Source organism: Euprymna scolopes, chromosome 18 (genome assembly GCF_053919585.1).
Source record: "Euprymna scolopes isolate OS-2025 chromosome 18, ASM5391958v1, whole genome shotgun sequence".
Lineage (NCBI taxonomy): Eukaryota > Metazoa > Mollusca > Cephalopoda > Sepiida > Sepiolidae > Euprymna > Euprymna scolopes.
This window is the reverse complement of record NC_136499.1, coordinates 32,127,840-32,139,690: the sequence shown is the minus strand read 5'-3', so window position 1 is coordinate 32,139,690 and position 11,851 is coordinate 32,127,840. Positions and strand designations below refer to the sequence as shown.

The following is an 11,851-nucleotide window of genomic DNA, read 5'->3' as shown; positions in this document are numbered from 1 at the left end:
TTTGTCCGTGCGAACCGTAGGCGTTAGATGCTCCATGCTCGTTCAAAGTATGTTCTGTCAGATACTATAATTTTGAAATGCGTTTTGAATTGAGTCTGGTGACTCAGTCTCACCGACCCAGATGAAATACAACGTAGCGTGAGAGAGTTGCAAATGTAAAATTTAGTCAAAAATCATAATAAAAAAATCTAATAAATATATAAAAAGTAACTTATCAGACGAAAATAAATGACCATTAAGTAAATGAATGATTCCTCTACAAAAATCAACAATAAAAATAATCAAGAATTCATAAATTTGGAAATTAAAGCAATATTTTCAGAGATAGGTTGATAAAATCCGCCCAAAATTTCAACGAATCGCCGGAAGTTTTGTTTACATCAGCAGCAGCGCTGACATTTGAAATCTACGGATGCCTTGAAGTGTATATAAAATTTAACTTGAAATTATAAAAAGTGTATATGTAAACCAAAAAATCTTTTGACTATGATTATCTTAATTAAAATAAAACACTTACCAGTGATAATAACAACACGTGTAACATGGAGTTTATTTGTTTTTGTTTAAATTTATTTTAATATTTATACAAATAAAAAAACAATGCCGGAAAAAAAGTTAAGAAAAGTATATAAATTTTTATTTGTAATTATAAAACTTTTGTTTTTAGCTTTTTATTATTATTTAAGTTTTGTAATGAAACTAAGTATATGCTACCATATTCAAAATATGATAAACCTTATTAGGAAACAAATTATTTTTTGGTAGTCATTTTTTTTTCAATATCTGTCTGGCTGTCTGTCTGTCGTTCGTTTAGCAGAAAGAGAGAGAAAGAGTGAGAAATGATTATAATGTTCTGGAACAATATGTAAAACCCCTCCTTTTTTCACACTAAATGACACTATTTACCATCCCTTGTGAAGAGACGATGACTGGCAATGGGTCATTTTGGGGTTAAAGCTTACCAAAACAAAACAAACTTCCATTTTTGTTATCTCCCTATACTGTAACTCTCTAACTTACCACTTACCCTTTCTTTCACTAAGCTTGTCATAAATCTGTCATCAGCTCTAAGAGAGATTAAAAACACGTGGACTCTATTTGAAAAAAGGAGAATGTTTGTTGTGAGTACTTTAAGCTTTAAATAATGATTATAAATAGAAGGGATAACTTTCAGTTTATATTTTTTTTTTGTTTTTAAATATTTTTACATGGTTTTTTTTTTTTCGTAACATTTACTAAGTGTTCCGATACAGATAAAATAGCTATTTTAGCAGATCTTCGAAAGAGCAAATTTAATTTTAAGGGAAAGACTAAAGAAACTTTAATTTTTTTAGCATGATAAAAATAAAAAAATTACACAGCTCATAAATCTTTTTTAAAAAATAAAAGAATGTACATATTTTAAACTTTAGCGTTTATTTTCAAAATGAAGGGATAAAGGTTTAAAAAAAAAACAACACATTATTTTATTCATTTTTTTATGATCTTTAAATAAAGATATAAATTAGAGTGTTCCGAGACGAATTTTTAATAGAAATTCATACTTTCATACTTTTAGACAGAGGGGGGGTAAAAATAAATAAAAGAAGTATGAAAATGAATTTTTCAGAAAATAATTTTATTTCCATTCGAAAGAGCGTAGAATTTTACATAAAATCTGAAAAAATGAAAAGGATTTGATGAATAGAAAAAAAATTATCGATTTTTAAAATCATAGAAAATTTTCAAGAATTTACAAATTTACAAATTGAAATTGAAACTATTACGTGAAAACGCTCACGCGCAGTAAGGAAGCTTTGACTTTTTTGTGATATTTTTTACGATAAAATTAATTATATGAGATTTTATTTTAAAAAGTTTTACTTTTCTTTAAGAAAAATCTTTCCTAAACACAATGAGCTAAAAAATTTTTGAAAATTATTAGTTTTAAACATTTTATTTGCTGTTTGAAATTGAGGGGTGTTAAATTTAGGAAGGGTGCTAGAGTTACAGAATTGTTCAGTGGTCAGAATATGAATACAAGATAAGGTATAATTGCCTTTCAAATTCTTGAAATTGTACTTTTAATTTTCAAGCTCGTAACTGGGATTAGAAGAGATGAGCAATTTCGATCATCTTCATACTAAACAAAATGGTATGATTGGAGGAATACGTGGATGAAATATTTTTTTAAAATTGTGAATGCCACGCACGAATAGGATCCTAGCTCGAGCTAATCAAAACCTTTAGACTTTTTCTGGGACACCCTGTACATAATTTTTCTCCACAATTTTTATTAAAATGTATCCTGGTTCTCCCACAGCAAAGGCAAGAATAATTTGTTTGGTATTTTATATATATCATAATTGATGTTTACGTAATTAGGCCTATTTATATTTTCAGAATACCCCTGCTGTTAGATATGACTGAAAAGAAAAGAAAACTTGATCATCGCCCATTTCAAGACAATTGGACAATAGAATATGGATTTGTGGAACAAAAGGATCGTGCTGTTTGTGCTTTCTGTTGCGAAAGTGTTGTGTGTCGCACATCTAGTGTACAAAGGCACTTTCAAACCAAACATCAATCTAAGTTTAAAACTTCAGAAGAAAAAGGTGAAGCCATCAAAAAAGCTATTTCTGGTTTCAAAAAACAAACTGTTATTTTGAGCCAAGCTGTTGGAATGAAGAGTAAAGCTACTGAATGTAGTTACAAAATAGCCCAGTGTGTGGCTTTAAATGGTAAACCTTTTACAGATGGTGAATACATCAAAGAAGCTTTTTTGAGTGGTGCTGAAGTTTTGTTTCGTGATTTAAAAAATAAGGACATTATACTCTCTCGAATTAGAGAAATACCAGTCTCTGCAAGATCAGTTGAGAGGCGCATATCTGACTTGGCTGAAAATGTGACAACTAAGCAAACAACTGGATTAAAGCAATCCCTTGTATTTAGTGTCGCTCTTGATGAAAGCACCGATGTAAACGATGCGTCTCGCCTAGCAGTGGTTGCAAGATATCTCGAGAATAATCACATTTATGAGGAGTTGTGTTGTTTATTACCCCTTCATGATACAACCAAAGCAGAAGATATTTTGTGTGCATTTACTGGTTATTTTTCTAAACAAGACATTAACTTGAACAAATTATTCTGCGTAACAACCGATGGTGCTGCTGCAATGGTTGGCAAGAAGAAAGGATTTGTAAAACTTCTGGAAAATCATGTTGGACGCAAACTGTTAAGTTTTCATTGTATTATACATCAGGAGGGCTTATGTGCAAAGACCTCGTCTTTGGATTTGGTCTCTGTGATGAAAACTGTTGTTGAGATAATCAACTTTCTTATTTCTCGCTCTTCATTGGTTCACAGGCAATTCAAATCGCTTCTACAAGAAGTTGAGTGTGAATTTGGAGATCTTCTGTTATACAACAATGTTCGCTGGCTTAGTCGAGGCAAAGTTTTAGCTAGATTTGTTTGTTGTCTTGAGGCTATTAAGATGTTTCTTGATGAAAAACAGAAACGATTCCCTCAGCTGAATGATGAAAGCTGGTTGTTGAAGTTGATGTTTATGACCGACATAAACACACATTTGAATGAGCTTAATTTGAAATTACAAGGACAGGGACAAACAGTCCTTGATCTTTTCAGCTATTGGAAAGCGTTTACAATGAAACTTGACATTTTTACCCGTGACATCAACATCAAAGCATTTAAGTACTTTCCAAATGTGAAAAATCATGCAAATCAATTCGAAGTGAACACAGATGAGCTTCAGGAGTACGTGAAAGCACTCAAAGCAGAATTCGAAAAACGAAGCCAGGACTTCTACATTCATAGATCCTTATTTTCATATCTGATTAAGCCCGACATGCTTGATTTGACAAATGCCCAACTGGAACTTTTTAGCTGGATGGACATTGATGATTTTGAAATGCAACAGATTGAATTTAGGTCTTCAGAAATATGGACATTAAAATTTGCTGAACTAAGAAAGTCTCTGGAAGATGAAAATTTTGAAAAGTCTGGTGCTATTCTGAACTGTTGGATCTCCCTCCCAAGCTCATTCATCTGTTTGAAGAAAATTGCTTTTGCTCTTCTCTCAGCTTTTGGTTCAACTTATTCTTGTGAGCAAATTTTCTCTCACATGAAAGCAGTGTTGTCTCCACGTCGAAGTCGTCTAACACCTGAACATTCAGAAAACTGTGTTAAGCTCAAAGTTACAAAGTATGTTCCCGACATTGAGGAATTGGCAAAGACCATGCAAGGACAAGGGTCCCATTAATAATAAAAACTTTTCAGAAACAGTTTTTTCACATTATTTATAAACTTTGACATTATTATATATTTTATGAAATAAATATAGAGAACAGGTATATTGACCTTGATCGTTATAAATAATAAATGTTGGCACGCTGAATAATTTGAAACCCTAAGTCGGCACACGCTAAACAAAAGGTTGCCGACCCCTGCTATAGAGGACACATACTTTTTAAACATGGAACGCAGAAGTAGATCTGATATAAATGTATGGAAGTTATCCCAGTCAGCCATAGAGTATCGATATACTGTACGATGGAGAGTTACATTTGAGGACTTATTACATTTCATTTTTATCTTAACTGATACAACAGAGTGGTCGGAAGATCCAAGTGGAGACAGAGCAGAAGCTGAACACAGTTTGGAGCAAGTTGTGAGAAAAAGGTCTAGGAGACTTGCATACAGGCACACGAGTAGGTTCATGAACAATCTGAGTGAGGTCATAAGCATAACCGTGCTGAAATAATAACCTTATCATTTAAAAACCTATTCTTAACATGAAAAGGGGGTGCATTTTGTAAGTATTCTGTACTTTCATGTAACACTTTAATAAACAAAAGATACCGTTAAAAAAAAATAATAATAATTAATTTAACCTGAAAATCCAGGCATTTTGTACTATAGCCAACAAAACTAAAAAGTGATCATAAACTAAATATATAACAAATAAATGTTAACAAATGCATGGTAAGTTATTTTTCTACCTAACTAGATAAGTCTTTAGTGCATTAATTTATTTTACAGTGTTTATTTAGTTTGAAAAACAGGTAGTGTCGTGTGTTACTTTAGAACGAGAAAAATCTTGCGGACATGAGACAGTTACATATTTAAAGTCTCGATAATCGCTCAAAAAATAAAAAATAAACAGGATACTGGTAGAAACTCACCCAACTTATCTTGTCTTTGATAACATTTATTTGTTATATATTTGTTATTTTTCAATCATTTTTTAGTTTTGCTGTCTGTAGTATAACATGCTTCAAAGTACTAGCTAAAATATAGCACGGTTCGTATCATACAAAAAAAAAGTTGATGTTTTAGTAAATTAAAATAAATTGTTGAAAAGGTTTTATTTAAAAAAAAAAAAGCAACTGGCCCTGACGGCATTCCAATCATTGTGCTGAAAAAGCTTCAACTAGAACTTTCTCCCATACTTACAAAACTCTTTAAGCGTTGCCTTAAAGAGAAGTGCTTCCCAACACCCTGGAAAACCTCATCAGTATACCCTGTATTTAAGAACTCAGGTGATAAGTCCTCTCCTTCTTAGTACAGACCAATAAGTCTCCTGTGTGTCATGAGTAAGCTGCTGGAATCCATATTAAATAGAGAAGTAGTCAACCACCTCAGCAGAAATAACCTTCTTAGTGACACGCAATATGGTTTCCGTTCTGCCAGGTCTACAGCAGATGTGCTAACTGTTATATTTCATAGGATTATCGAATCTCTTGACAAAGGCTTCCTCTCTAGGGCAATTGCTCTTGACATATCAAAGGCCTTCTATAAGGTATGGCATAAGGGCCTACTTCACAAGATGTCCAGCTATGGTATAACTGGAAATGTTTTCTCGATCATAAAATCATTTCTCTCCTATAGGCTCATAAGAGTAGTAGTTGATGGGCAGAAATCAGAGGCCATCAATATTAATGTTGGAGTCCCTCAGGGGTCCATCCTGGGCCCAACTCTCTTCCTGATCTACATCAATGATCTCCCGAAACACATACTTAAATCATTCGTTGGCATCTATGCTGATGACACGACCATCTATGGCAACACATCAAAGGCCGTAAATGACAAAGTTCTTTCTGATTCTCTCTCCTCTGATCTTGAGCGCGTGGTACAGTGGGCGAAGAGGTGGCTGGTTACTTTTAATGCATCTAAAACCAAGCTCCTATTTTTACATCATCAACGCTCTGATCCCCATCTGGCATCAATTGATATGGGTGGCTCTCGTCTAGGGGAAGCTCCATGTTTTGATAAGCTTCTGGGCTTGATCTTTACCCCTGACCTGAAATGGAATACGTACATCAAGTCAGTTGCCAAGATCGCTGGAAAAATGGTAGGATCCTTCTACCGCTCCAGAAGATATCTCACACCTGATGCAATTCTCTATCTGTATAAAAGCCAAGTACGTCCAAGGATGGAGTACTGCTGCCACATCTGGGCAGGAGCTGCTAAAAACAGCATATCCTGCCTTGACAGAGTACAAAATAGACTTCGTGGCTTAGTGGGTGATGCCCTTTTCTCTTCCCTGCAACCTCTCTCCCACAGGAGGGATGTTGCGAGCCTGTCTTTGTTTTATTGTTACTACCATGGCAGGTGCTCGTCTGAACTCTGTGGGGGTCGCCTGGCCTTTTTTGGGGAACTGACTTCCTCCACAAATAATAAAAATAAAAATAAGAAATCTTATGGGCAACACAAACGGAGGTTTATTTCCGGAATAGAAATAACAAATAATAACAAGTTAAAACATAGTTCTCAATATTTCAGAGTTCTTTTTTTTGAGTTCATATGAAAGGTGGAGAGTCTCTTTTTTTTTTTTGTGTTCTTTGAATGTTCAAATGTGTAACATAGACAATATTAATGTTCGTCTGTTAAAAGAGAGTATTAATGCGCGGAGCAGTGGAAATGAAATAATTGATGTTTGCACGCGTGGTAAGTCCTAATGAGAAAGCGTTGAATGAGTCGGAAGAGTTTAAAGAGACGAAAGAATGCTCGAAAGGCTAAGAGACTAAAGAGATAGATTTTGTGTTTGTGCATGTTTATATTTGGTTTGATTGGCTCCAAACGAGCTCTAGAAAATCAGTTTTAAAATGTGTCCTAGGAGGAATTCCATTGGACGGAAGACATCACATGGGGTGCTTTCAACTACGTACGCACCTTTGGTATATAAAGGTCACGCCGGAATTTGCGTGGGTGTCATTTTTCATTTTTTTAACGCGCCGAAACAATCAATTGCACTGCGCGCCTAAATTGTATTTAACGATTTTAAATTTGAATATTAAACTGTGCCAACTGGCACAACTCCAATCTCTGGTCCCCCCTCGCCAATCTTTCATGAAAAACACCCGTCTAGCTGAAACCACTCCTTATCTGTGCCAAAATCAAAACGTAGATTCCATGAACAAAGCTTCTTTCTTAGAAGTGCACGCCTGTGGAATTCTGTTCCGGTTGCCTGTTTCCCACCTGACTACAACCTGGATGTCTTCAAGTCCAATGTGAACAAATTCCTGATGAACCGCCTCCTTAAGTAAGACACCTTATCAGATCTCCAAAACTAACGTACTATACACACAATAACCCTTATCCCCAAGTGGCTTCCGGGCCTTGATAAGTGATGACTACCTTGTAAAAAAAACAAAAAAAAACAATTCTTGAAAATAAATAAATTAAGTTGAAACAAGTTATCTCCCTTGATATGATAAGCTACTACACTAAAGTAAAAAAGAAAAAGAAAAGAAAAAGTGTGGCTGATGAAACTCGACCGAGCTCGGTAGCCGTGATGAAACACGTTTCTACAGCTAAGGCGGATACTGGAAAGAATGCACGCAATGCGCATGTCTCTAACGTTGGACTTCCGGTGTAAACATCGACCACAACAATGAGTGTTCTCATCGGTAAATATTGTTTTCGTTAAAGTTCACGTTTTTCTAAAACTGTCATTGTCATATTGAATACGCCATCACATGCATGCGTATTCGTCTGCTATTTCAATTGCAATGATTTCTTTAAATGCTCAGTTTAACTTTTGTTGTCTGTTGAAACAAAATATGAAAATGTCATATTTTATTTATCGGGGTCGAAAAGGACATGACTCATAAAAATATTAAAAGGTTATGTTCGTTTGTAAAAATTTGATAAAAACTATCAGACAAGATTTCGTGTTTCTCGCCTACGCAACCTATTTCAACCAACACGTTGAATTATTTAGTATTTTTTACAACCTAATCCAGCGTAGTATAAACATCTCCAACCTCCCCATGTTAAGAATGGCTTTCGGAATAAGCATCCACCCCCAACCTCGAAAACCGTTCTTAACATAGGTAGGTTGGGGATGTTTATACTACGCTGGGTTAGGTCGTAAAAAAATACCAGTTATTTACTGTTTACTGCTATAATCAAATGTTGATTGAAATAAATAAATAAATAAATTTTAATAGGGAAAACTAACTTGAATGTTTTAAAATCCTAATTTAACAAAAAATATAAACACGACTAGCTTTGGAATTAGCAAACCACGTTGAAAATTGTTTAAGTTATGTAATATACATTATATAATATACTATACATTCTATTATATAATGTATATTATATAATATCTACATTATATAATGTATATTATGTAATATCTATATTATATAATGTAAATTAAACAAAAACAGTGGTCTGTCAATTCCAAAGCTAGTCAGTAGTCATGTTTATATTTTTACAATATAACTGCTATATTGTTCTAAAGTGAAGGTTTAAATGTTGCCGGTACTGTTATTATTATTATTATTATTATTATTATTATTATTTTACTGAGATACTTGCGAAATATTCAGCTCAAAGTAAAATAAAATAAAATCTTGGTAAAACCGCAGTTTAACGTCCTGAACATAAAGGCTATGAAAAAATTGGGTGCTTGTTAAGATATAGTCGACAGACCGATTTGTTTTTAAATATGCAGCTTTAAGCAAAAACAATATTACGTACTTAATTGCTATGCTGAAAATAGTAATATATCCAAAAAAATTACGAAAAATCAAGGAGTAGAAATTTATTTCTAGTTAAAAGTAATTTTTATTTTATTGGGCAAAATCGCATTTTCTTAGACGTTACAAAGTAGATAGTAGGAGGCTATACACAGGGGACATAATTCTGAAAATAATATTTTAGATTACTTGTGTCATGGCTGCAATATTTTCTTTCTAGCGATAGACTTTTTTTTCTTTTTTTTTACTAAAAACACAGCAATTGTTCTAATCGTGGAATTTTCGTAATTTTTGGATATATTACTATTTTCGACATGACAATTGTGCGGTTAAACACACTTAAAAATGCTTCCATTTCTTGTTTAAAAAAAAAAAATCTCTTTTTTTTTTTTTTTACTTTCAATCCAATGAACAGTCTAACTAACTTTTGCATTTATAAGAAACTGTCTATCAATGTACACTTTTTGGACATGGAAAAATGATTCGTTTTTACTTGTTATTTTTGTGTAAATAAACAAATTTTATTTCACGTATTTGATTTTTTTTTAATTATTTATTTATTTGTGGTGGAAAAGGGATCTAATCAGACCTATACAATTAATTATGTAATATTGTTTTTGCTTAAATATTTATAAATGAGAAACCATTTTGAGTTAAAATCTGATCTTGATCACGTGGTACAATGGGGAAAGGAGTGACTGGTTACTTTTAATGCATCTAAAACCAAACATCTATCTTTACATCATCAATGTTCTGATCCCCATCTGGCATCGATTGAAATGAATGGTTCTCGTCTTGGGGGGGGGGGGCTCAAGTTTTGATGACCTTTACTCCTGATCTGAAATAGAACACATACATTAAATCCGTTGCCAAGACCGCTGGAAAAATGGTGGGATCCTTCTATCGATCCAGTAGATATCTCACTACTGATGCAATTCTCTATCTATATAAGAGCCAAGTACGTCCAAGGATGGAGTACTGTTGCCACATCTGGGCAGGAGCTGCTAGAAAGGACGTATGCTGCCTTGATAGACTTTGTAGCCTCGTAGGGGATGTCCTTTTGTCTTCCCTGCAACCTCTATCTCACAGAAGAGATGTTGCGAGTTTGTCTCTGCTTTATCGTTATTTTCATGGAAAGTGTTCGACTGAGCTTCAATCTATGGTTCCCCCTCGCCAAACTTTCACAAGAAACACTCGTCTAGCTGAAAACACTATCAATAATCCCCCCCCCCCCACTGTGCATAAACCTAAACATAGATTCCATGATCAAAGCTTCTTTCTTAGAACTGCACGCCTGTGGAATTGTCTTCCGTTTTCCTACTTTCCAGCTGACTACAATATGGTTGTCTTCAAGTTCAACATAAACAAGTTCTTGATGAGCCGTTCCACTTGAGTTAAGAAATTTACCGAATTTCCATTACTAACGATTACTATATTGTCCAATTGACTACTGCACACTCTTAACCCTTATCCTCAAGTGGTCTCTGGGGCTTGATAAGTGGTTATTCCTATGTAAAAAAAAAATTTTTTTTTTAAATTCTACTTTGTATTACAAGGTGGACCTGAAGTAGCTTCCCTCCACCTCCATATATATTTTATTTTCGTCTTTGTTTTATTTTATTTATTTATTTTTTTTTTTCAATTTTTCTCAGCAGATGATTATCGAATGGACATTAGTCTACCAGATCATAAAAAAAATGAAAAAGAAATCAATATTTTAATATTTGTATGGAGTTTTCAGTTTCTAATGCAACGTTTTAGTAAATCGATCACCCATTTTAGACCCACAACGTTTTTAGGCGAAATTTCGCGAATTTAACCACTTTATAAATTGAAATATGTATATATGCTGAAATAATCAGCAGTGCTTGTTTGCGTATTTGTATGGAATGAGTATCTAGAGGATTTCAATACTTCTTGCATCCTGAGCGAGTACCAGGAATGGCCAAAGCAGCTGATGCTTTGAAAGCCACAAAAAAAATCGCATTTCTTAACCTCATGTTCTTAGGCCAAGTGCTGATAAAGACGGGCAGCTTGTTCCATGGTAGAATGCGATTTTAGAAAACCGAACTGAGATAGATGGATGAGCTTATTTCCAGTGAGATGTGAAGGAAAATGTTCACAATGTACTCTATGACCTTGTCAAGACAAGAGGTCAGAGAAATTGGACAGAGCTATTAGGTTGGTGCAAAAATAATGTCATTTTTGACGTTCAACTTCATGTCAAAAAACGACATTATTTTTGCTGATGCAAAAATAATGTCGTTTTTTGACATGATAACCTAATAAATAACTTTGATCTATCACTTTTGCACTTGAAGACCGGAACCACGGTGGAGGTCTTCCATAGAAGAGGCATGTGACCAGATACAAATGACAGATTAAACAAATAAGTCAGAGCTTCAATAATTCGTGAGCACACCACACACCAGTGTGCCACACCACCGATTGGGCAGAATATTGGGCATAATATTTGGGCTCCATACTCTTTTCAGTGTCAAGTTTATTCAGTTTTGCAAAAACAATATTTGGCATGAACTATATATCAGTAAGTTGTACCTGCATAGTGCCGATTAAGAAGCGTCACTTTATCAACATTGATGTACTGGTGGTAATTGTTCCATCAGACAAGTCAGGGATGGCATCAGGTGCCCAAAGAGAACTTATAGAGATTTTTGGCAAGCTGCCAATACTTGCATGACAAGGGATAATCAACGATATATCAAAAACGCCCAACAGAACATAAGACAAATAAATAAACAAAAAAAATGAGGCACAGTTTTTTTAATGAAAAAAAATTTCTCCGTCAGTCATACTAAAAATGTTTTTTTGTTGTTTTTTTTTTAATGTACCCAGTTTAATTTTTC

At 34.0% G+C, this 11,851-nt stretch overlaps 2 protein-coding genes across 2 annotated transcripts in view; both read left to right on the top strand.

Moving 5' to 3' along the window:
* Positions 1-1,022: 1,022 nt before the first annotated feature.
* Positions 1,023-4,390, top strand: LOC145297570 (general transcription factor II-I repeat domain-containing protein 2-like). Its single transcript, XM_080143586.1, has 2 exons — positions 1,023-1,121; positions 2,383-4,390. The coding sequence occupies exon 2, from the start codon at positions 2,402-2,404 to the stop codon at positions 4,256-4,258; it is 1,857 nt and encodes a 618-aa protein (XP_079999712.1). The 5' UTR covers positions 1,023-1,121; positions 2,383-2,401; the 3' UTR covers positions 4,259-4,390.
* Positions 4,391-7,718: 3,328 nt separating this feature from the next.
* LOC145297571 (epimerase family protein SDR39U1-like) overlaps positions 7,719-11,851 on the top strand; it is a 39,442-nt gene continuing 35,309 nt past the window's right edge. The window contains exon 1 of the mRNA XM_080143587.1: positions 7,719-7,907. Within this exon, the coding sequence (XP_079999713.1) occupies positions 7,892-7,907 (16 nt within the window). The 5' untranslated portion in view covers positions 7,719-7,891. The remainder of the gene's footprint in view (positions 7,908-11,851) is intronic.

What these genes read in the sequence shown, in the direction of transcription:
- LOC145297570 (XM_080143586.1), top strand. Translation starts at nt 2,402, where the DNA reads ATGACTGAAAAGAAAAGAAAACTTGATCATCGCCCATTTCAAGACAAT.